The sequence below is a fragment of the Passer domesticus genome, chromosome 8 (genome assembly GCF_036417665.1).
Source record: "Passer domesticus isolate bPasDom1 chromosome 8, bPasDom1.hap1, whole genome shotgun sequence".
NCBI classification, from domain to species: domain Eukaryota; kingdom Metazoa; phylum Chordata; class Aves; order Passeriformes; family Passeridae; genus Passer; species Passer domesticus.
Window position 1 is genome coordinate 46,733,269 of NC_087481.1, and position 26,430 is coordinate 46,759,698.

Sequence of the window (26,430 nt, forward strand, 5' to 3'; positions counted from 1 at the left end):
GGGTCAGTTATCAGGGCCACTAACACTTATGAGGGTGGCAGAGGGTTTGCTCCCAGTTCTGTTCCAGCTCCAGACTAGCTCATCCTGGCTGTACTCTATGCAGACAGCTAACCCAGCAATAAGGCAACTTGTGTATCTTCTGTCATCCCTCTATTATCTCCTATGTGGTATTGGGGATGAAAAGATATAGGGAAGGGAGAAAGTGATAGAAGAAATACACCAAAGAGCAAATAAAACCAATGAACGGAGTACCAGTGGGACAAATAGAAGTGTCGCAGTGAACAGCACAGAACATATTGAGAAAGAAGAAAACAATATCCAAGGGATGTAAGGGTAAGGAGGAAAAAAAACCAAACCCCAAACCAAAACAGAGACAGCTAAAAATGACACAAGAAAAGATATGCCAGCATGAGGCAGAGAAGCTGATGCAGCCAGGGATAAAGCAGTCAGGTAAGAAAGCAAAAAGAAAGCAAGAGATAAGAACAAAGCACAATGTAAAAATGTCATGTAAAAGATTTAGGTACATTTCTAGAATAGGAGACAATAAGCAAATTGCCTACAACACACACTAGACACCTTCCAATGACCTAGTCCATTATACTGGAATGAGACCTGCCAAGCCCTGTTTGATGGATGAATTCCCTGTGCTCACAGAGCAAGCGCTGGCTGAAGTGAACAGACCACAGTGGAAATGGTATCTGACAGGATGTTACAGCAAGCTCGGCCAGACAAAGGTGCTCCACACAGCCTTGTGCTTATTGCTTTCTCTCAGAGAGGCTGCTTTCCCTTATGGAGACTGTATTGATGCTTCACTGATTTTACAGCTACAGAATTAAAAGGCCCCCGCAAGGATATAGATGAAGATACATATCTAGTTGCTTTCATGACCTTCTTAGTTGGGTTTTGGAATTTTTTTAATGAAAAGGCTGTAAAAATAAATGCATAAAAACAGCATCCAGGGCTCACACAAATTATTTGCCATATCAAAGCTCTAAATGAGCAGGCCAATTAAGCCTTTCTCCTGTTTTGTGATATGTGTGTTTAGGAGTCTTCATGAGTAGATGTTACCTACCGTCCTCCCTTGTAAGCTGGTGACTTATTCCACTTAAAATTGTTGTGTCCTAAAGCCTGTGTGGACATACTCCATACCTGCCCATCTCCAGGCATGAAAAAGGAATTAACATGATTTGTAGAGGGGGCTACTGATGAATGAACCTCCTTTGTATCCCAAACCTCTCCAGAACTTTTATTCCCATCAAACAAACATACACATGCATACACACACAAATAACTCCAGGTGCATGTGTGCTCCTGTTGAATTCAATACAGTTACTGTGTAGAAAACTACCCACATGCATTAATGTCTGGGGGAGGAGGAGGCTGCTCTGGGGATGAGGCTGACAGCAAGTTTAATGTTATCTAGCTGCATCACTCTCGAGGTGAAATGTTTTTGACATGTGTCTCTGTTGGGCTGTGTCCTACTTCATTCAAAATCAGGAATTTGCTTTGATGTCTTGAAAATAAAGCCTTAAAAGAAGAAACAGACATGACTGGCAAAACTTTTTCCGGAAACTTGCACAGGACCACTAGAGCTCTAAGCTGTTAAATGGGTTTATTTTTGTCTGTTTTGGGTAAGTCCTCTCTGAAACTGATCATAACATATTCTACTTACATAGCATGTGAGTATATCTGAGCTGAATGAATCTGAAGTGGAGATAAGACCAGAGATTTTCTGAGCATATATTCGGATAGACAAAATCATGTCAGAAAGCAACATTTGTTTGTTAAAGCCCAAAATTCTCTGTTTGTTGATATTAGTTCAATCTTCTCTCAAACACTGCTTATCCTGCCAGAGATCAGGATGCATTGGGCAATAAACCAGGGCTCAGTAGTTTATATGCCTGTCCACAAAAAAATTAAATATAAACTACTTGTCAAGAATCTGCAAGGACAAAATTTTCTGATTTATGAGGATGCTGAATGATTGAGCCAAGACTGTATTAAAAAAAAAAGCCTTAAGAAAAAGCAGGCAAAAAAAGGAAGTAAAAAGAGTACTAATTATATAAATCACTGGAGACCAGCCTTCCATAGGAAGGGGGGAAAGGGACTGCTCCTATGATGCCTATTTCATCCCTTGCCTAACAATCCAAAAGCACATAACTTTCAAAGAACTGCATTTTTTTCACAGGCTGGAAGCACCACAAAGCATCCTTCATCAGCCTGGCCTTTTGGCTGTCCTCCTTCTCCAAATGCAAATTCTACATCTGGAAAAAGCAGTAATCCTCTCTCCTGCCTGAAAGCCTCCTTTTATCTCCCTTCTCCTCAGAACTCCTACTTGCAACTCCTCACTCTGACATACAACTTTATTGAAGGGATTCAAGGCTTTCTGCTCATCTGCTGAATGTCTGCCTCTCATTAAAACCCAGGCTCACCTTTGGAGCTCTCTCACTCGCCAGCACAGGTCACCCTGTCCTCCCTCTGCCAAGCATCTGTAACACAACCCCCTCCTGAACACTCTGAGGAGCCTGAGCACGGCAACAATGAACACTAACAGAAGCTTATTTATCAGGGCTGGCAAGAAAAGCCTCTCATTAGCTGGGATGGCCTGTGCAGCTCGGGCACGGGGCTGCTCCTCCCCCAGGGGATGACACTGATGCATCGGGAGCATCGCGAACTGTGCAACTCCTCAGGCGCCCGTCCCACAGAGCCCGGCTTTGTGCATGGAGACAAACAATAGGAGAGCTGCCCACTGACCTCTCCCCACAAGAGTTTACAGCTGTGTGCAGCGTTCCTGGCCCTTTGCTTCACTGCAGAGAGATGTGTGGAGCTGAAGGAACTAAGCCAGACCCTGCAAGATGCCTCAGCATCCAGGTCACCAGCTGTGGGGACTGCAGAGGTTATGTGCAAGCTGAAGAACGTTGTCATTGGGACCACAGAAAGTGCTCAGTTCTCTTACTCTTGTGCCACCCAAATTTAGGAGCTGTGTTGCTAAAATGCCCCATCTTGTAGGAAGAAATGCAGAACATTGGCAAGGTGTACCAGTTCAAACTACAAGAGTAAAAGCTGCCCCAGCTACTACTCATTTTGCATTTGCCCTTACTTTCAGGGGTTGATGACAGCCTTACACCCCACTTTCTGCTCCTGTGTTCTGAACAGCTGAACTAATTCTCCTCACTTGGGGTGAAAATTCACTGCCAGTGTCACAGTGCTGTGGCTGGGCTTTTTCACAGCAAAACCCTTTGTGCTCCTCCTTTACTTCCCAAATATTCTCAATGCCCCAACCAAGGGTTGCACCAGGGCTTACACTTTAATGCATTCATGAGTTCATTTTCCTCTTGCCAGATGCTGGCACAGGAGAAAGGGATCCCGCATGTGGCTGATGCTGTCCTGCTGGAAGAATCTGGCAGCACCAGACACACCTCAGGACTGCCAGAGAAAGATCAAGCTCCAACCCAGAGGTCTGGGCACCACTGCAGAAGGGGTCACCTGCAGAGCTGTCTGCCAGATGTCTCCGTACATGTTTGTTCACTCCACAGCCATCCTGCTCCTCGGTAGGGCCAATGAAAACTATTTGATTTCAGGGATTTGGGACCAATTTCAACAGGAACTGAGAGGTTCATTTTTGGTTAAATGTTCTCATGAAAAGAAAACTCTTTTAGTTAGATTTAGAGGATAATTGACATCTCCATAAAACAGTGCATTTTGAAATTTTAGCATCCTCCAGAACTATGCCGCTTCCCTAGAAAGAAATTATGATTTTGGTCAGGATTGTTGGTAAGGATTTCCTTCTAATCCTTAGGAAAAAGACCAGCAAACTCTCCAATGGGAAGCAGCAGAGACAGCAGCACTGCTAATTCATTAGTGCACCAGGAGAACTTCAGGCCTCTGATGAACACTGTGTCTGGCATGAGTCACTCACACTTCACTCCTGGCCTGCTTGGATGGGAAAGGAAAAGGTTTATCTTTTAGATATGGTGCCCCAGCTGTTCTAATCCTACAGTTGTTTCCATGGTTGACTTCTCATAACGCAAAATATACTTTTTTGGTCCCCAACATTCAACATGCTGTTCTTCTTTTATATTTTCAAGTTCTAACTATCTCAGGTTACTGGTGATTTTTTGTGGTGATTCCCAAACGAGCCTGAGCTGCTCTGATTTTTCAAACCCACAAGACTGTAATTGAAAGCAAATGTAATCAGACATACACAATGTTCTGAGGTTCACCACAGTGCACTGCAGTCAGCATTACTGGAGTGGCTATTAAAACTCCTTGGAGCTGGGAAGAAATACAGCTTGCAAGAATCCAGCAAATAACCAGCATTTATTAGATTATACTAAAGTATTGCAAAGCCGCAGTCAATCCTCTATTCACTATATATCTAAGGTCTGTTTAAATGAACATCTTCCTGAGCTTAGGCCAATTGTTTTAAGCGATGAACAAGGAAACAAGGAAAGAATTCTACTTCTAACACAGCAAATTCTGCAATCCTTACATCATTGTCAGTCTCAAATTGTCCATTACTGTCAGCAGGGTCATTCCAATCCAACTCTGCATAACTGGAAAAAGAAAGAGGCCCAAAAACAAAGGGTATCTTTAAACCCAGAAACACAGCTCTAGCTGGAGATAAGCAGTAGCAAATCCCTTCCATAAAACTGCCCAACAAGATGCAAGCATTAAAGGAGAGGGTGGTGGTGTGATGGGGGGGGAGGGGGGTGGTTAATTGAATTCCCACTGCCTCTTGAGTCTGCACTTAAAAGCAGGTCTAGGGTTATCTGTGAAATTTCAATTAAATCAAAAGCTTTGATAACATGATAAGTCATTCCAGAGTTTAGAGTCAAAACACATTGTTATTTGATCCTCTGCTTGTGTTTCTGGGAACAGCAAGCATGAAAGACAGTCAGCAGCAGACCAGTCAGGAAGATGGAAAGGGTGGAAATGAATCTACCAATAGATCACTGTGTCTCCTTCAGCCAGAGCCACTTGAGGTCTGGTATTTTTAATATACACAGAGTCCTAAAGGTACCCCATTTCTCAAGAGGCAGAAGCAGAGCAGAAGAGATCACCTGGGACATGTGCAGCACTCCAGGGGATGGCTCCCTAGTGGCACAGAAGTTGGGTTTTTTCCCAGGCCTGTTGTAAACAAGATTTCTACCTTGGGAGCTGAACACAAATCTCTGTGACAGACACAAAACACTGAGCCCCATGTGTGTAATGGAATGGATTTCTAGCACAAACTCTTTGAACAGGTAAAGACAGGTACACTAAAAAATAACAATATGAATCAACCAAGCCAGAACCAAAACCTAGTTCTCATCTGAACTGCAAGAGAGGCAGCAGCTGTCCAGAGAGACAGGACTTGCTTTACCTGTTGTTCAGCACCCTTTGATTGCTAAGGCTTCCTCCTCTCTCTTCAGAGGCATCTGCTGGATGAAACGGGCAGTGCCAGAGACTCCCAAAGTCCTGTTTACTGAGAAACATCACCTCTGCTTACCAGTGTTCAGACAGCAATGATTCACCTTAAATAAATGTGAGATTTCAACTCCACCTGGCCTGGTGTGGTCAACAGCACTAAAATACATTGTAAGCAACGCCTTTCCTTGTCACATGTGTACAGCCTGACAAAATCCTATCAAATGTAATGGGATGCTTTACCTTGCCCCCAAACAGTTCAAAATCACACACAGGGTCACACTAGGCATGTGTGCATGGGACTTTTATAAGCAGTGAGGCTACTGATCCTCAACAGTGCTAAAAACAGACTCTCCAGACAAGCAATGTCAAAATTATACAGCAATCAACAACAGAAAGAGCAGACCACTGAAAAATCCCATCTGACCCCAGGCACTACTGGGGGATAACTTATCACCCTGGCAGCAACCACCCCACTAAGCAAGTCTGCCCTAGTGCCCTACTCTTCAGGGTGAAAGATTTTCACTAAACAATAGTGCAATCATATTATAAACACAGCAATGACAGGCTGTGTTCTTCTCTGTGATATAATCATACCTGCAACATAAGCTGCCTATTCTTGTTTTCCAGAGATGTGACACACAGAGGACAAGACAGGCTATACTCAACTCTGTCATGTTAGTGAATAGAAAACTCCACCCCAGCTCCTCCTGCCTGGCAGGTGATGAGTCAATGGTGACAGTGTGCAATTAACCTGCCAGCAGGGGCTCACCAGAGCAAGAAACCCAGATAAGAGAAGGAAGTCCCCGTCCCTGGTCCTCTCCTCAGTTCCAGGCTTATCCACAAAGAACATGAGGACCAGACACTTCTCTTCTGTATGAAGATAAAGATCTCTTTTGTGTCTTTCAGCACGGGCAATTCAACCCTGCGGGCTGCAAACCAAGCATCACCTGCCTTTAAACAGAGAACTCCAGAGGATCCCGTGGCACTGAGCCAAACCTCTCTAGAAGTGTGTGCTCAAGGATAACTGGCACCTCAAATCCTTAACCACAAATTTGATAATCTCTGAATCCAGTTATTTTGGTTCTGATCCAATCCTGCCTCATTAGGCCAGGTTTCCCCCACTGCCATAAACAAATAAATTTACTATATATTACTATTTATTTACTATAAATATATTTACAAATAAATTGTTTTGACTTTCTAACTGGTTTTGCATCTAGGAGCACCAGCAGAACAAGCTTTCCTGACTGATTTTGGAAGTAACCTTTCTTCCAATGTTGAGTGATGATTTTTAAAAACAAATTATTTTTGTAACTGGTCACCTCTAAAACTGTATTATGGAAAGAATGGGGTTTCCTTACCAGAATCAAATCCTCTTAGCAAATCTCTGAAACCTAAACTGCAATCATTCTGCAGACAGAGCCAGGAGATGTAAGAGGCCTTTCCAACATCACAAAATAAATCAGTGAGACAGTAAGGAGCAAATTTCCCAGTGCCCTGGATTAACCACTCAGCTTCTCCAGAAAGAAGACATTTTATGGTTTAAGTTAAACAGTAAGCAAACTATTACTTTCTAATCTACAAAATAGGCATTGGCAAATTACCAGCAGTGATTGCTCCTTTAGGACATGAGTAAAATTACTGGACAGGAAAAAGATCTTGAACCAACAGGTTTGGCACTTAGTTTTTCTAAAGGCAACATCTCTGCACCTCAAAATACTACTGAGTCACAACTCTTCTACAGTGAAAGATTTTTTTTTTTTTATTTGTGCTCATAAACAGTGAACTTTAACTAGCACTGACACTCTCTTGTGTTTCACCCCAGCAAGGCAGTGTCCAGTGCCACTGCTGAAGCTGCTGGGTGTTGGCAGAGCTCTAATCTCATTCTCATACTGATGAATTTCGAGTAAGTCTGTTTATTCTTAATCCATCCTGTGCTCATGACAGCATCCCACTTTTAAACCCTGCAGCCTGCTCATAACCAATCCAGGCAAAAGCTATTTCTGTACACTTGGCTGCCAGTGCCAAGTGTCAGTACATTAAATTGTCTTTGCTCCTCTCAGCTCTGTGTCCTTTCACAGTCAGGCCTAAAAGCATGAGCCAACCCAATTGTGATACCCAAGGCAAGGGATAAAAGCTCATGTTGCTCCAGCTGCCATTTTTCTGTAAGCTTTTTTTTTCTGGTTGCTGAACATATCTCATTTAGCATGCTTTCCATTTTCCCTCAGGTTTATTATTTTATATTTATCTACATAATTTCTTTTTTCATTTTCTGAAAGAGTGGCAAAAAAAAAAATCAGTCTTTTCTCAGGAAGGCTGAGTTATTTGCTGGTATCACCACTGCTGCAGCCAGTAGCAAATTTCAATACCCTCCATTTGATATTCCAGCCCAAATCAATTTATATGCTACAAACAAAAGGGAAAACCCCATGTGAAACTAAAGAAGAGGAGTAATGAATCTGTTACTTCCTTTTTTCCATTCCTGCGTTGGCTTGGTTTAGTTAAGATAACGATCTCCAAGCCTTCCAGAGATCAGGAGCACTGATGAAAGGCAGCACACACAGGGGGAACCCCAGCCTCACCTGACCATGGCCCAGACACTGAGCTCCTGCTCTCAGGGCACAGCTGAGGGCTGGCCACACTTTCCTCCTCTGCTCCTGGGCTGCCTGACCTCTCAGCCACAGATTGTGACAGCTCCATCCTGTGAGCAGGACACTGTAAAGCACTTCTGAGAGCTACAAGCCAGAGAGACATTTTTTTCCACAAATTTAGGTGCTGAGCCAAAAATTACTAATAAATACAGCCCTAAACCAAGCATATTTCAGAAAATAAACACAGATGCTCTATTACACTGGAGATGCTCAAAGAGCTGTGGTACCTAATTCCCAGTGAAATCAGTGAGAGCTGGGTGACTAATCAGGAGTGGCCAAGCAAGGCTCTTGGCAATAGCAGCCCCAACACATTATTGCATCCTTAGCTATCTAAACCTCAGTGAATAAATAATTCTTTGAGAATATTAAATTTTTCTTCCCTTCAAGATACTGGGTTTTAACTAACTTATCCCGTCACAATCTTTAATCAGAAATTTTCCCACTCTGTGTTTCATAATTTACTTTCCAGGTAAAAAAAAAAAATCAAAGAAAAATAAAACTGCTATCTTTTTTTCTGATTTTGCATTTCTTAGGGAAATTAATTTCCATTCTGCCTTTCTCAAGTGGAACAGATTTTCCAAACAAAATGTGTGCATTGCCCAGTCACAGTAACAGTGCCAAGCTCAGACTCTAACGCCCATTGTCATCACCTGGTGCTGAGCATTCCTAAATGATGTGGAAATTATCTGTACTGCAAGTCCTGTAAGAAAGAGCAATCACAAAAAAAAAGAATGCCAGCTTTTCCCCATAGCACTTCTGCTCAGAGACTCAGCTGTCCAATGTGTTCCCCAGTGGGGAAACACAATTCAAAAGTGATAAAATATAAGTGAAATATAAGCAATGGAATATAAGGGATGAAATATAAGAGAAAATATTTTCATAATATCAAACAAATCAGAAAAAATACAGATATTTTGCACATGAAAAGTTTCCTCCTCTACCAACAGGTAATTGAATTGTTATTACAGAGCAGATCTGGGAAACAGAAATAACTATATATAGACACACTTATGCTTATGGATAGAAAATAGTGTATTAGGGAGCTGTGCTTTAGCACCAATATACTCATAAACTAAAGCAGCTTCCTTAACATAGTCCCTCCATTACCCTGGCTATTTCTGTTCAGCATCCTTATCGGGAATTTGTAATATATAAAGAATAAGATGAGAATCCAGCTTCCAGTTTACAGTGGCTGCCTGGCATCACAGCATCCGAGTGTTACACCAATATTTATTTGATAGAGATATGATCAGTAAAGCTCCTGGCTACAGACCACAACAGAGCATTTCTGTTCTTTAGTGAAGGCACCTTCAGCCTTAACTCCACTTTCTGCATGAATCTTCACAATATGTCATATATCTAGAAGTTCCCTAACTTTTCTGGATTTGCATATAGTTTGAAAATTGTTTTATGATTCTCACAGGAAAATTATTCTCAGATACTGAACACTGCTTTAAATTTGGCTGATAATATTTTTAATGGTGGTTTAAACAGAAATTTTGTTTGAGACTGCATGCATTTCTATAGAGGGAAGTATTGGAGAACTGAATTCTTGGCTCTTGATCCGCTCTTTAGACTGGATCTAGACACAAAGAAAAAACAAACTCTCACAAGAGCGGTCTGGCTGTGATATTTTGAAATTCACTGCAAAAAAGCCTTAAGACCAGTAAACCATATGCAATGTCTAATTGATTAATCCTACTTTTTTGGTATTTCTGCTTTTTCTAGTAAAATAGAATCATTTAAAAAATTGGTTTCTGAGATTTTGTTTGTTGACTGTGAGCCCTGGCCTGACCTCAGCCTTGAATTTAAATCCCCAGCAGAATCTGAAATTAATCTATGTCTGGTTTAGTTATCAGTAATTATAATTATTAACAGAAGTATCCAGTAAATGAATGGTTTTTTAGTGACATGGTGTTTACTTAGAGCAAAGGATAAATAAAAACACACCTCCTTCTTACCTCACAGTATCTTTTTCCATGGCAGTGCAGGATCTGTCCCTTACACTGAGGGCATGGTAAAGGACACAAGCCCAGCCATGTGCCTACAGACAGAGGTGTTTGCCCAAACACTAAAATGTCACATATTGGAAACAGCTGAGAACTGCTCCTGCTGTAGCAGGGCTGATGGTTTGAAGCTTGCTTTCCCTGCAGCTATCCCAGGGGTGGAGCGAGAGCAGACAGCTGCCCTGGGAACACTGTCACTGGAGCTCCCAACCCTGCCTGGCACATCACTGCTCCCTTGCAAAAGCCGTGCTTTCACCGTGTGGAACAGCCTGAGAATGCTCCCACACCATTCCACACACAAACTTAGTGTCCTCCTATGGTCTGTCCCATGCCACATGAAGGAAATCTGCTGTTGGGAGCTATCTGGCCTGGAGCTATCTCCACCAGCAGGAGCAGGCTTGGAGGAGACTGTCAGCCACTACAAATGCTGAGATTTCTTGAGACATCTCTCCAGCTCTCTGCCTGTGAGCTGCTGTACCCAGGAGAGATTTAATGGGCTGGAAGAAATACCTTCTGCCTACTGTCACAGGACTGGAAAGCCTGGACCATCACCAAAGCAGGAAAGAGAAAACCTAAGCTGTGAATTCAACTGCACAAATTGGCCAGATTCTGAGAGCATGGGGAAAGCCCAGCTTTCACTGCAGCTGGACTGCGTGCTGGAGCAGGCAGCAGTAGGAAATGACTCCATAGGGAGCAGCCAGCAAGCCAAACACGGCACAGCCTGGACAGGACTGCACAAAGAAGCAGGGAGCAGGCAAGGGCAGGGCAGGTGAAGGGTTGTAGGGAAGAAGCCAGCAACACATTTGTAAAAGTGCCCAAGGAGCTACAGGGGAATTCTGATGTCTTTCAGGACAATAGGAACAGAAGTGAAGAGCTCGGCTTTGTGGCTGAATTAATGCAGTGCTAGACAGATTAGTGCACCATTGCAAGCCATGGCTCAGCAATTAAAGGCATGGATACCTCTCTGCACATCCCAGCTGCAAGGTAAGCTAGGCATTTTTGTGTCTCCTCCCTCAACGTTTAAGCTTTCATGTATTTCTGTCTGGAAGCACAGGTTCAGCCACTGACATGCAATAACTCAATAGACTCTCTGGGTTCAACAACCCAAATACCCATGGGATTACGGTTACACTCCTGAAAATTAGTTAGTTAATTAAACCCTAGGTCAGGCTTTGTCTTATGAGGCCAAGCTGCTGCAGAAAAAAAAAAAAAAAAACCTGAGCAGATCGATATGAAACTAAAGATCATCTCATTGTGCACAGAGAGGAGACAAGAAGGCAGCACAAGCAATTCTGTTCTCTGCCCCTTGGTGGCCGAGTCACTTGCTTATTGTTCTTTAACCCAGCAAGCTGAATGCCAGTGTCTATGCTGACAGATCAACATTCAAACCACCTCTGTGCTGATGGCTAAAAGAAGCAGCTGAAGAAATAGATAACATAATTAGGATAGTCTAGATGACGCCTCCAGGCTACAGCCCCACCTCCAGTGAGAGGAATGATGAACCATGAGGTCCAGGGAAGACTGAATTCACAGGGCTTGGGCACCACTGGCTCAGTGTTTCTAGAGGGGCTTGGCAGAGTAAGAAAACAAGGGAATACACAGGGATTTCTCTGGAATCGTGCTCCTTCCTGCAGTGCCTGCTGAGGTTCAGAATCGCCCTGGAGGTGTCCTTCCCCCAGACCCTACACAGTGGTCCAGTGAGCCTCAGATCTCCTCCCTTCCCCCTCAGTTCACAGAAGAAAAACACTAAGATGTTTCCGTTGGCTTTTACATCATCTTTTTGTAGAGACTAATCTTCAGTTTCAACAATACATCTTTTGTGAAGCACTCCCAGCAGAAACCTTAGACACCTTCCCTAAGATCTGTTTGCTTACAGAAGACGAGGTAGGATTTGTTTAAACCCAGCTAGATTAATGTCTTGCAGACATTAGTGAAGTGAGATTTAATCAGGTTATTGCTCTACATTTTCCAGGGAAATAAATCACACTTATTACTAGGTTGGAATAGGATGCAAGGCTTGGGCTGAGAACATTTAGTCTTTTTTGTTTTTCCAGAGGGGAGTGAAGGGATAACTTGAAAATTCTTGCAAGGCTGTCAAACAGGCCCTCTACAACTTTGAGTAGGGACAAGGGATGCAAACCATAATTGTTAGTGTACACCTGGGGGTGGGCCTGGGTCCCAGGCCCCTGCCTTGCAGAGGTGCTGTAGTCTCTGCATCAGTACAGAAAGCAGACAGGAGTTTCAAGCAGACTCATAACCTCCATTTGAGATACTCCATGTGAACTCTTCCATAATTCTTGGGACCTAGCTCCTGTTTGGGGTGTCTGTTTGTGCCTGGCACATGGAGATGTGTCTTTGCACTGCAAATAGGGTGTTGTAGGATCAAGCAACCTTTGCAAACCTACTTGCAAACCCTAAAGAGAAACTGTGATAATCAGCAGGTCTCAGAATGGAACAGGCTTATTTTGCTGCAATGTTTTCTAAGTTTGCAATATGTGTTTAACAATGAACAAGAAACTATATTTATTCTCACCAGACATTTTCCTGAAACAAGGCTAGATAGAAAATAAAAAAACCAGCTCTTTATCCAGACTTTTGATTTAAAACTGCTCTTTCCTTCATTCATGAAACCAAAAACAGACTTTGCTCTCAGCGATGCTAGTAGTGTTTTCTTTAGCACACATGTTAACACATCTCCTTGTACAAACCCATGCATGTGTAAGGAACAAAGTCTGGGAAATCAAATTGCAGAGGTCCTCCTCTCTTTTTCACCAGCATGGGAGCAGACAGCTGAAGCCAATACAAATCTTTCCAATAACTACAGGTTTGCATGTGGTGAAGTGCCCAAAACACATAAGCTTTGCATCCATTTCCCCTTATCCAGTGGGCTGTGCAAACATGGGAGAAAGCAAATTACAGTAACACAGCCTGCAATCAGGTTTCAAATCATGCAACAAAGCAGCACAAAACATAATGGGACCAAATCAAAATCTTATTGCAGAGTACAATAAAATATATCCTGTTTGGGATGAAAGAGAAAAGGAAATACCATGCAAGGCAGCACTGCTGCTTGTAAATACCCTCCTGCCAAGGCTTTCCCTGGATAAATGAGTCCTATGGACCCTAAGTGCATCAGCATGAATCAGCCTGTCTGCTCCAACGTAAAGGCTACAATTCTGTCTCGTGTTTAATGGGAACTCTTTCCCTCCTCCTTTTCTTGGCTTCCTGCTTAGAAAGAATAGACTCTCCAGAGACAATTTTGGATCTGGACCACAATCTTGCTCCCTACCGATAACTAAGTATCTCTGGGCAGGAGTACATTTAAAGAAGCAGCTGGTAATTATGAGCCAAGTGCTTACTGGCAGGATTTCCCCCTGCTACTGAGCCAATGCTTTTTGGGAACTAAATGACTCTTTGGTGATAACTATCAGGTAAAACCTACCAACCATGGGAGGTTCCCTCATTAGAACCATGAGCAAGAAACAATGCAAAGGTGGGTGGAGGATGGCTGAAAATTGTGTCTGAGGGTTGCTTGACTTCCCTGTCCTCCACTCACCCAAAGGGGTTGTGTGTAACTGCTGGGCATTTTCTAGGTAGTACTTGAAAGCTACAAAATCTGTTCCCACGTCTACAGCAGTAATGAAAACAAATGACCTTTTCCTTCCAGCTAATCAAATTGTACTGAGCAGCACTGGAAAACCATCACAACACTTACTCTTTTGGAGGGTTGAGGTCTTCTGGGCGAGCCTCGAAGAACCTGAAGACTTCATCACACTGTGAAATGTGAGGAGGAAGCCGAACCAGTGCCTGCAAAACAAAACAGAGAGGGAGAAGCACTTAGACATAAGCCAAGTTTGAAACACGGCCTCAAACATCTAAACTGCCAAGCATGAGGAGGCAAAACAGTCCTGGCAGAGGGAAAAGAATGCTCAAGAACAGCAGCACACCTGGCTACTTATCTGAGAAGAAAGGAAACAGCAAGCCTTGACTGCAAATGTCAGGTAGGAAGCAATTAATTCAGACAAGCAACAGTTCTTAGAATCAGCCAATGTAATTTATTTTGCCATGTGCTCAAAAGCAGAGTCTGGTCCATAAGAGCAAAACCATGACACTGCACAGATAAGTGCTCAATGGCTGGGACAGTCTGTGACACAGGCTTGCACAGCACCTCAAACACTGAGGTTAGGGTTTACAGCCCTGTGTCAATGCACACAAATTCAACACCCACTCAGACAACAGATTAATGTGCTCCATAAAGCTTTCCATTAAGCTGTCCACACAAAAAGCAGAGTTCGCTAAAAAAACCCCATAACCAAACCAAACCAAACAACAATTTGCTCCTAAATTAACAAGAAAGGAAGTTTGATTAAGTGTATGAGAAAAACAAATCAAATCCAACCAAAACACGGAGAGGCTTTTTCTGCATGAAGAAGGTTGCACAGCACATCCTGGCTAACAGTGTCTGTGCACTTGCCTTCCAAAGGGACATGGCACTTGTCACATTCAGCAATAGCTACGTGCAGTGTGGGCATCAACCACATTCTGTTGAAGTGTACTGGAAAATAAGACCTAAAATAAGGCAAGCACACAAGGCAGAAACATGCTGTGAATTTGCTGTTCAGAGTCTAGAGCTTTATCATGCCAAAAGATGTTAAAGAGCTGTACCCAGCCCACAGAGCTGGGGCAGCAGCCCTCAGTGACATGACTGGGAGACTGCCTCCAGAAATGACAAGCAGGAGAGGAAAAGAGGCTGGACTTCACCTCCTCCTGCGCTATGTTATGCTGAAAATAGGCCACAGGTTAAATATAGACCAAGCTTCTTAGAGTTCCTGTAAACCTGTTTGACAAAATGAGATTGTCTGGCTCTTCTCCTAGTTGAAAGTAGGACAAACAATCTTGAAAGATGGATGAAAAATTTCACCAGAACTAAATGAAGATGCATTAGGGTGAACAGGTTATATTAACCATGAGACATCTGACTGATCTTGGTCAGACACACCAGAAGGTCCAACCAAAGCACAAAGGCAGGACAGGACAGTTGGTTACCAGCACAGCTGTTTTTAACCAGGCTTTAGAAGTGGCCAGATTTGTTTCCAAGACCACATTTGCTTGGGGATGTGAAGGAAAAGAGTTGGAAAAAATGCTGTGAAACTGTAGTCTCCAGTAATAGATGATTTGGTCTTGTTTTGAGGTGTTCATAAATTCAAATGCTTCCACACCTACAGCTCTCCTTTCTTCTGTGAAGGGATGTTATAAGGACATTAGGAAAATCCATTTGGTATCACTAGGCCTATGAGAAAGGAGGCTTTGGCCTTTGGTCATGTGAAGTTGCACTACAGAGCTGAAAAAGACGCCTTGCAAAGGAAGCAGCATCAGATGCAGAAGCTGGGCAACAGCTTGGTGCATCCAAGTGCCAGGGTAAGCACCACTGGCTGCTGCACTAAGGCAGGATGAAACAGAACAGCAGAAAAGCTCAAGCACTTTTACAGGAACAAAGGATGCCCTGGTCTCCACCTCTGTTTGTTCAAACTTGTCTAAAACCGTAACAAAGGTGTGAGCTCTGCCTTTTTTCCTACTGTACATAAATACATGCATCCAGCTGGCAAACCAGGAATAACACTGGGAAGTCAGGAAGTGCCCAGGAACAGTAATGATCACAGCATGTTGAAAGAGCCATACCTCACCAGCACAGGCTAACATAAACAACATTTATTCATCTGCACCCCAAGCAAGAGACAGCAAAGCAATGCTGTCTAACCAACAGTGGATGGAGCTGGTATTTAGCACTGGCTCTACTGCTCACACCCTTTTTGGTTAGGGCAGGTTACTTAACCCCTTTTCATCAAATTCAGCTGGGATATATCTTCAGTAACCCCCTTGCAATCCTGAGCAATAACACTTACCTAATCTGCAGAAAGGTTAGGAGGCTCAGATATTCAATATCTACAGTGTGTTTTGAAATCCCAAAGGGCTCAATCTTGCACAGTCAATGGGGCAAGAGCAGGCAGTGCAAATGATACGTATCATTACTAGAGAAACACAAACACCCGAGTTACACCCAACACGGGGGGTCTCGGGCAGCAGGGCCTTCCCAAAGAGTCCCCACTTCCCTACAGGTCACAGGTGCTCCCCCTTCCCAAGAACCAGGCTCCAGATGTCAATAGTGAGCTGGAGCACAGACTGAGTTTTCAGTGATGGAGAATGCAAAGCTGCTGTGGAGATTTTTGTTTCCAAATCGAGGGAAGCTTTTGGAAATCTGAACCCCCTGAATCAGTGTTTGGCTGCCTGGAAATCCCCAGCAGCACTGTGGTCCTGCTGAGCTGAAGGGGGATAACTGAAAAGCACCCCTATGACTCCAGGCTTTTGCAGGGAGTGGATAAAAATCAGCCAGTCATTTCCACACCCAGCCATCCACCTTCCCACCCTGGGGCAGGGCTGGCTCTCCTGCTTCTGAATCATCTCCCAACATGCTGCAGTTTCCAGCCTTGTGCACAGAGATGGACTGAAATCCACCCCATAGTAACTTGCCATTCCATGCTTTTTGGTAAGCTCAGGTGTAAAGTCAAACCAGTCAATTATTACTTTTTTTTTTTCTTTAAAGGAACGAAACCCAAAGAAGTGGTAATAAACTCTAAGAAATGGTAAAAAAAAAGTGCAATCAAGGGTATAAAACCAATCAGGACCCTTCTCTTAAATTCTGAATAGCAGCAGGGAGCAGTGACACAAGCTTAGCGAGACAAGTGTCTCTTCAGCAAATACACAACATTCCCATGAACAAGCCAAAGCCAACATGATGCTGGTGAGCAAACAAAAAGTGCACTGAGGAGATCAGGGACACCACTGTCACCCTGCAAGGGGAAAATTCAAGCTTCTGGCATTTCCAGCAAGACAGTTCCAGGGCAGAGCTGCAACAGCCTGAAGGAAGGACTGCAGGGTCAAGGGAAGAAGTGTAAAGACAAAGGAGAGAAAGGACAGGGAAGTGACATTCTTCTGGGGATGTAGAAACCAGAGGTAAACACACACAGCCACAAACAGCAAGCATCCAGGAACAGCAAGGAACTTGCGCAGGAAAGGCGAGAGATAAAAAGAGCCAGCAAGCAGAACTCAGCCTTGCAGAAGCATCGAGCACTATCACTAATAGCATGTTTCCTTGCTTGGCATGCACAGGCGGACGTGCACTGCTCAGCCCTCACGCATCCCTCAGGAGATAGGCTTTTATGTGTCATTCCAGCCTGTAATCATGTCTGGCTCTATATTACAGCTTACAGCCTTGCAGAGCAGGTGACTCAAAAGGCTGTTGAAAAGCTGTAACACCAGGCAGGGTGTGAGCAGGCAGCCCTGGGTGCTGGGGATGGCCAGCTACTCTGAGAGCACCTGTGGAAAGCTGCTGTGTGCCACACACAGCAATCAAAGGCAGCAGAGCACCAAGGGCAGGCAGGGGTCCATTGCTTAAGGTTACATGGACTGGAAACTGCTCCGTGGGACTGTATCACAGCTCAAAGGCTTCATGGAATACATGGCATAAAACCCTGCAGGCACTGCTAATGATGTGTTGAGTGCTGTGGGTTGCATTTTTGCAGATACATTTATAAAAAACTGATGCAGAGATAGGTATGTGTAGAGATGCACAGCATGTGTGTGTATGTGCACAGAATGGTATTCACCACACTGAACTTCATGTGTCTTAAATGGGAGACTGCTCACACTTGTCTATCAACAAGTATCATTGCTAGAAAAAGAGCAGCATCTTCAGAGGGTGCTTTGTCTACCCCCTGCCATGGGTGTCTAGCTCTGGAAGGGGGGAATCATTGATTGTCTCCACATAGCCTCTAGAGACACTTCAGATGCACAGCTTTTAAATCCCTAATATCCAGTGGGTTTATTCCCGGCTCTGCAGAAATACACAGTGCCAGTTCACAATACTGCACAGTTATGACTCCCTTACTTTTCCTCGAATTGTTTATCCTTTTCATTACCATTAGTCACTAGACCCAGATGTTTGGAAATGGTCATGAGCCCAGCCAGGGAGAAGGTGCAATTAAAATAATTTCTGAGAACAAAGAAATAAATTGTTTCATCTATATGAAAACACCTTCTGCTTGACTGAGAACCTCAAGGTTGAGCTAAAGCACTGAAATGGTGGATGGCAAACGCTGACAGGCAGAGAAGTGCATGAAGAATGCATGGTGATGGTTCAGACTGGAGAAGAAGCAGGAATAAATAAAGAGCTGAGAAAAGGAGGAAAGAGGGTGCAGTTCTGAAAGTAACTGGAACATTGGAAGAGCTTCTGGCATGGAAGCACCATAACACAATGGAAAGCAAGGCTCTGCTCCAGGTGCTGAGAATAGTGTTGCAAAAAATTAACTCTCGTTACTGCAGCCAGTCTAAATGCATCGGGATTCTGAAACATGGATTAAAAATGTCAGCTCAAGTTTGAAAGTATTTCACTAACAACAGATAAATTTTGAAAGTATTTCAGTTAAACTCTCATTCTTAACCAGGACTGCTATTCCATCTTCAATGAAACCAGCTTAGTTGTACAACGGATACAGAGAGAAATGCCTGTGTACGTTTCTTGACAGGTTCAAGGATTAAACCTTGAAAAAGAGGCAGGACTGAGAGACCAAGAGGGAGGTATGATGTTTGTGAAGCATGGTCTCTGAAATAGTGAACATTAATAAAAGAATAACATTAATAGAAGTACTTCCTGGCACTGATGTGACTTGCTCATTTAATTTTTATTTAGGTGGTGTCCATCTGGGTACTCAAGCCTCCCTACAGAAAAGCCCCTAAGCTTCTACTTAAAACCATACCCAGCCTTATGGGACAGCATGAAGGCACGTGACAAATCCAGGTTTGTGACAATGGGATGTTACATCTTAAGGTCTTCCCTGCACAGAGATGCTTCCCTCAATTAGGATCAGCACACACAAATATGGAAGTCAGCAAATTCTGGTCTGAGTCTTTCCAGAGGGCTGTGAAAGGACAGAGCGACAGTTTTGTGAGCCACTGACCTGAAAGGTCTTTCTTGAAGACAGGATGGTGCACACTGGACAAACACTCACCAGAGGTGTGTTTGAGAGATCAAAAGCCTCATAAATAAAATGCCCCTCGGGAAGGGAGCTCTATGAAGTTGCTCTTTCTTTCACATTGGCAAAAATTCCTAAACAAATTTAGAAAATCGGGCCCAATGAGCCCAGAAGACCTTAAATCACACTAAACTAATTCCAAGCCTACAGTTAAGAGGGAAATCATCCAGAGAGACTAATTCCAGTGGGCAGCACACATTTACTGGCAAAACACAGCTTGTTTGGTAACTCGCTCAGGTTACCAGTAAGGACATCCAGGCTCTGCAATTTCATGTTTACAGATGAGAAAACTCCTGGAAATCTTCCCATGTATCCCACTCCTCTAGTTTTCATTGCAACTTCAAAGTTTCTTGCAGCCTTAGCAAAACCACTGGCCTAGTTACCTCTGTGATGCATTTCTCTAAGCTGCTACAATGCACTGGAATAACCCAGGCATGAGGGGTACAGAGGTCAAAGCTGTAGGGTCCAGAGGGATCATGACCCTCATACAGAATCTTCTGCAGACCTCCCCTTACTGCCAAGTACCCCCACAAACTCTAAGACAGCCTCTGCCTGTTCCTGGCACAGAAACCACAAACACTTCCACACAGCAGGAGTGAGACCTGCTTCTCAGCCATGCAAATTTCCACACTGACAGTCTGCAAAAACAAGACAACAAATGGTCAAACATTTGCATCCCCCATTTGTGCTTCAGCTTTCCAGGACAGGTGAAATGGATGGAGAACTCTTACCTTGCAAAAAAAAATTGCCATGAACTTTGCATTTGAACCTGCCTCCCCCTCTGCTGCCACACAGATTCCAGGGGACAGAGGTCTATTGTTCCGTTTATTCATTTTATTATCCCACGTTACATTTATTCCATCAGCTTCACCCACATCATTCCAGCATAATTCTCTAATTTTTTCAAATTTGTCAGCCTACCCATTTGAGGAGTAACATGGGACATAAGCTTTGAACTCTTATAGAAGTAGGACTGAACTTGTCAAAATGATGCTCTTGCTCTACAGTTCCATACAATTCTCTTAAGAGTCAAAACATCCACTGGAGAAGGATAGAAAAGCAGAAAATAGGTACAAAGGCAAATTAAATACAAATTACAGTAAACTGCAAACAAAATAAAAAGACACTACATCAGGCACAAGTAACATATGTGCCAGAGACCACTGGAATAGTATTGTAGAGAGCTCGCTAAAGGTTTGTGATACTCAGTGCTGAGAACCACTGTGGCTGCTGCTGGAGACAGGAAACACTGGGCTGGGGGAAACTGGGCCAGTCCAACACTGCAGGGTCTCTGCTCACAAAAGCAGCATCTATCAATGCATGGATTGAGTAAACAGCTTGGCTTCAGGGATGTATCCAACCACGTCTGAGCAGCAGCAGATCTGAACCAAAGTGGAACCATTCTATGATTCTATGACCTGAGCAAGACTTCTCCAAGAGAGAAAAAAAGGAAGTGAGGAAAGCAAGAATTACAGCACCACAGTGACAATGACATCAGCCACAAGACACCCCTTGGCAATGACGAGTGGAGCCCCAGCAGGCCCGGCTGGGTCAGGCCAGGTCTGTCTGGGACACAGACAATGGGGTCCCAGAGAACCAGCTGCCCCTGGTCACTGCTTTCCCTGCTGGGTGACAAAGTCCCTGCTTTCCCCAGCACGCATCTGCTGGGTGAACCCTGACATCAGCCAGCCCTGGCTGCTCCTGTCGCCGGCAGTTCCTGTCTGAAGGAGGGCGGCTGGGGACCCACTGAGACCCTACTTATTTCAGAAAGAGCCATTTGGCAGCCAGCAGGAAGACAGTAGACTAATTGTCACACAAGAAAGCTTGATCTCATGAGAGAAGACTTTAATTGCAGCTTCCTCACCCCGGGGGTGCAGATGGCATGGGTTTCACCGCCACCACCACCCCCAGCACGCCTCAGGCACTTTGGCAATCTGCTTCCAATTTTGGATGAGCAAATGTCTGACTGGAGAAGTTCTTGGGAATGCTTTTTTTCCCCCTCCACCTGTTCCTCTGACTTTCTAAAAATTGAAAGAAAACCTCAAGGGAAATAAGAGAGGAAGTCTGGGGTTTAAATAATGTGCTGACGGACTCGATACCTCTGCAAAAACTGGGAATCCTACTTGCCTAAGCAAGTAGGACTTGCCTAAGCAAACGACTTTTATTCTACTGACAGAGAATTAATTATCATCAAATCATAAACTCTAGTTTAGAAAGAAAAGATTAGGTGGATTAATATTCTTCTCAACAGAGTCAAGCTTTTCTGTTCAGTAACAAATTTCCAGGCTTTCACTGATGAGGAGAAGCACTCCTGGAAGACACAGCTCCACCCTCAGCACTGCACCAGCCACTGCTGTCCCTCATGTGGCACCAGGGGACAGACAGGCAAAAAACAGAAGAAAACACCACCTTAGCTCGGCCACTCTGCCTGCTCAACTCCTGAATCATTGAGGCTGATGCAGAAATAAAAATCCACATTTAGGGCAGGCAAGGCTTAGAGCCTTTACTGAGTAAATGAGGCACCAAACCAGTACATAAAGTTTGCCAGGGAAGATGCTGCGAGGACCCTGGTAGCAAAGAGCCTGTCTCCACCTGTCCTGTTAGTCATGGTGGTGTTTGGGAAGCACCATCCTTCCCTGTGATAGGTGTCAGCACCCTCCAGCAGGGAAATGCCAGCACTGGTGGAGCCCTGAGCCCCCAGGCAGGAGGGCTGTGCTCCCCAGAGCCCTTACCCTGCAGTACTCATCGATGGGCTTCAGCCTCTTCACTGCTACATCTCGGACGTGGCTCCTCCGGAACAGGATCTTGCCTGAGGAGAGAACACAGGAAAGGGGAGGGTTAGGGGCATCACCTGCCATGTGGGACAGCACAGCAGCACCCAGCAGAGAGCCCTGGCTCCAGCCATGGCTGTCAGCATGAAACCTGGATGGCTGCCACCACAGTCCTGCCTGTGTGAGCTTCCAGAAGGGGACCCAGGGACACGTGGGACAGAGTGGGGGTTCAGATTTCATCCTGTAGGTAACACAAAAGGTTTTGGTTCCCTCGTAGTGATGGCACTATCCTGGAATGGACTGACACTGTGTTATGACTTGCTCCCAGTTCAGGGTCACTTTGGCATGTCCACGCTGGCTGCAGGAAGCATCACGGGGCTCCTTTTGCTCCCCACTCAGCTGCCTCCCACTGTGGATGCTCCTGCCCTTCCAGGCAGACAAACCACACACCCAGCTCACAAGCAAATACAAGACTGTTGGTGACAGAGCCCTTATAAATCTACATGGAGAAACCAAATAACAGAAGAAAAATAAACAAACTCTTTTTTTTTTAAACTAAAAGAAAAATAATAACCTCCATGTCCTTACTGGATGACATTTCTGCAAGCAGTTAAGATTAAATAAACAACCGGGTTTTGTGTGAAACTGATTGTAACAAAGTTTATCAAAATAATCTAGGAACTGAGTTTCCCCACACACAAGGATGTCATAGAGTTGGTATTTTTTTGGCTAGAAGGGATTATATCTTCATAGCCTTTTTTGGTGGTTTTCTTCCCTTTTCCTTTTGTGCTGTATTTCTTTTAATATAATCAGACAAGAATAAATTGTATGTTCTCCTTGTGGTAGAAGCAAACAGTATCTGCCAGCATTATTTAGTCCATGAAATATCTATAAAAAAACCACATCTATACTACACCCTGCTCCAAACTTCTTCCACCAACAGGCAAATAAGATACTCATCCATAGATTGTGAGATAAGAAACTGGACTAAGAAATCAAATCAGATCCAAAATCTGAATATGTGGCTTTGACTTAATCTGAGTACACAATCTGAGAGGTTAATGAAAGGCAGACTTTGACAGTCCAGTAGCAAAGGCTTTAAGCCTCCCCCAGACACTGCCCCTTTTGGTTGCCTTTTCCTCCATAGCTGCTAGTCTGGAAGGTGTTAAAGCCTTTTGTTTCAGACAGGAGAAAGTGGTTTATCTTTATCCCCAATTCTGGCAACAAAACAGTTTGTGCTGTGAGGTAAAGCCATTTCCTGGTGCCATCAATTTCTCTCTCTGGGTTCCCTGTGGTTATCTCATTACTATGCTGATGTTGAGCCATCCCTGTAGGATGTGATGCCTTGTGGTCACAGAAATCTTCAATGGGTGTCTCAGACATTGCATCATCTTCAGCAATTTAGTCAAATTGCATCAGCTTGAGCAATTTAGTCAAAAGCAGCTGGAGAAGGAAAGTGACCCTTCCATCCTCCTGCACTGACCCACTCCAGACACACTGAAAGATTCTTGCTTTCCTGCTTCTCTGTCTGGTAAATGGAGAGAATTACCTGCCTTGAGGATCACACTTTACTTATCCTGCACAACGGTGGCAATAAACTGCTTTTTGGGAAAAAAAAAAAGGTAAAGAGGGAAAGAGGTAGGGGTAGCTATAGAGAAAGAAATAGTTCCTTTCTCAGTGCTCCAGAAATGCTGGTGTGGGAGATCTTGATTTAGTGTTTTTTTGGGGTTTTTTTTGCAACTTTTATAAATATACTGCAAAGAGAAAACGACATTTTGGAAACATTCTCACTTTCTGGCTTTCCTGTTTTCAGTTCAAGCCGTGAGTGAAAAGTTGAACGGGTGACCATATAAAAACATAAAGGAACCAAAGATTTAAACACATGAAAGCTCTCCTGTAAATGCAACTCAGCTTTTCTATAAGTAATAATAAAGAATGTTATGTTAAACAGAGTACAAAAAAGACCCCAGGATATGATGAATCTTAATTCAGTCCTTAAATGGAGATGGAAAATATCAGGGCAACTGTGGTGTTAGGACAAAACAAAGCCCAGAAGGTGCTTCCATTTTAATCCCATCAGCAAAAGAACATTTTCCTTCTACTACTGGAAACTGGAAAAAGTTTGATGAAGCCAGTGGGAAAGATCTGTAGCTGCCCAGTCCAGTATGGCATTCAAAGCTGAGATCTGGAGAAGACCGGGTATTTTAGGGCACCATGGAGTGGCAGTCAACAAAGAAAAATCAGGAAGAAAACCAAGGACACTCTGCAAACATATCCAGATCTGATGGGCAGCAAGGAGGGAACCCCCCCACAAATTCTGAAGGTCTTCAGGCAGAGTCTCTCTCATTGACAGAGTCACCTAAGGAGGGACAGCTTCCCAAGTGCCCAGCTTCTTCCCTTGTCTGGGAAGACAGCCTGTGCTGACAGGGGCTCAGTCAAAGCCACCACACCACCAGAGGAACTGGTGGCAGACCCAGTGTGAGTTACAACTGCTCTCTCCAGCTCCCCCTTTTCTCCTGGTCTTCCTCTGAAAGGAAAGGAGGACTGGAAAAGGAAGAGAATGTGAGAGACCCATGTTGTGCACTCTTTATCTTCTCCAAGTGAGTGCAGAGCCCATCAAGGGAAAGCTTTGCCTAACAAGGGAGATAGGGTCACCATAAATCCAGGGAAGGCAGAGAGCTGGGCAGCAGGAGAACATCAGCCAGCAAGGAGCCCTCTGGATGGCACTGGAAGGGAGCATTTTGCCCAGCACCAACATCAAGTGGGAAAGTTCCAGGGTGGCTGGTCAATGCAGAACAGCCCAGACAATTTCCTCACCAGGGTGGTGTAGTGGTTTATGTGCCACTTGGCTTTTCCTTTGGGAATATAAGGAAGGGATCTCTTCTCTGTAAGTACACAGAGCCCTGCTTCCTCTCTCCCGAATTTTACTGCAGCTCTTTTAAGCCTCCTCAGGCACTACAGCCCCATTTTACAGAAGGATGAGTGGCTTTTGACCACGCTGCAGCCCAGCTAGGAAGTGAACAGGAAATCTGTCTCCATTCAGATGGGAAGTCAAAGGTTACATGAGATGATGCTGCCTCATGCAAATATTTCATTCACTGGTGTGCCAGGCTTGGACAGGGCCAAGGGAGGTCTGGCACATGTTAGGAAGGGCTCTGAAGACAGCAGCAACTGGAAAGAGAGACGTGGGAAAGACTGGGCTCCAGCCCTGCTGCTAATGCAGGATAACAGTATTTATTTTTATCATTTTTTCTTTAAAGAAAATATTATTCCTAGGAAATTAATATGAATAAGAAGCAAAGTATCAAGTTTAACATAGTAGAGGACATCTTAAGTCATCCCTTCATCTCTGTGTGTGTGTGTATGTATGTATATATATATATATATATATATATATATATATATATATATGAAGTCTTTAATTTCACGACCACACACTTCTTCTCTCATAAGACCTAAATTTCCTCCTGTATACACAGTGGGTGCACAAAGTGGGAATAATAAAGCTATGCAGGAGATTGTCTATCTGGCAGCTGCTGATTCTTTAAGCTTAAATGTATCCTCAAAATATCACTTTATTCCTTCACCACCTCAGACCTGGAGTAACACAGACTTTTAACAAGTGCCACGAGGCTCAAGAACAAACTGGTTTAAATGCATCCAAACACTCTGGGGCTCCCATTAACCCACAGGCCTGTGCTGAGTACACCAGAAGGGTCCACAGCCAAATGGTTTGTAATAGCCAAGGATGTGGTTTGTACAGGGAAGAAGCCCAGCTGCTGGGGCTTGGTGACACTGTGGAGCATGGTCTCGAGGCAGGACAGCACCAGGCACCACCAGGCAAAGAAACACTACAAATCCCTGAGGAGATGCCTATCAGGAGAATGCTGTCTTTGCTCTTGAAGAAGGGGGACACATGGTACACAGTCCCTACAATGCCAGCAGATGCCAGCTGTCAGCAGCCACTGCCCTTGACTGCTGATTTGTAAGCTCTGAGGCAGTCTCTGAAACAAATCTCCTGATCACACCTTTCACTGCCAAGGAGAGGTGCTGCACATCCAGGCCTTGAGACCTTCTAGGGATGCCTTTTGACATTCCCCGCTTTGTGCCAGTGGCTCAGTCCTGAGCTGCCAGCTCTGCTTGGAGCCCAACAGTGAGCGGCAGCTGCTGAAGGGCCAGCAAGGAGCAGGGAAATTGTTTTTACCTCCCTTCCAAATCTGACAGAGAACAGATTCATCTCTTGGTCTTACTCTCTGATTGCTGAGCTCGAGTCTCATTTCCAGATATGTCTGGGTGATGGATTGGCCTAAGGACACCAAGTGTTTGATGCAAAGAGCCTCTGCCAGAGACTATGAAGAGACCAAACGCTATCAAAGGGATGATGGACAAATGCATACTGACATTTAATCTTGAATTTCAAGCACCATCACCACGCTTCAGAACACTACACTTTAGAATGCAGCACGTGAAGCAAGCCATATGATAAATATTCTACAGTGGA

The 26,430-nt window shown here is 44.1% G+C and overlaps 1 protein-coding gene across 4 annotated transcripts in view; it reads right to left on the reverse strand.

Annotated features, from left to right (window-relative positions):
• Window positions 1–26,430, reverse strand: part of SH3PXD2A (SH3 and PX domains 2A) — a 246,683-nt gene that overhangs the window by 125,032 nt on the left and 95,221 nt on the right. For all 4 annotated transcript variants that reach the window (XM_064431203.1, XM_064431204.1, XM_064431202.1 and 1 more), the window contains exons 4-5: window positions 21,891–21,967; window positions 13,785–13,876 (exon numbers count right to left, since the gene is read on the reverse strand). In XM_064431203.1, coding sequence (XP_064287273.1) covers window positions 13,785–13,876; window positions 21,891–21,967 — 169 coding nt within the window. The remainder of the gene's footprint in view (window positions 1–13,784; window positions 13,877–21,890; window positions 21,968–26,430) is intronic.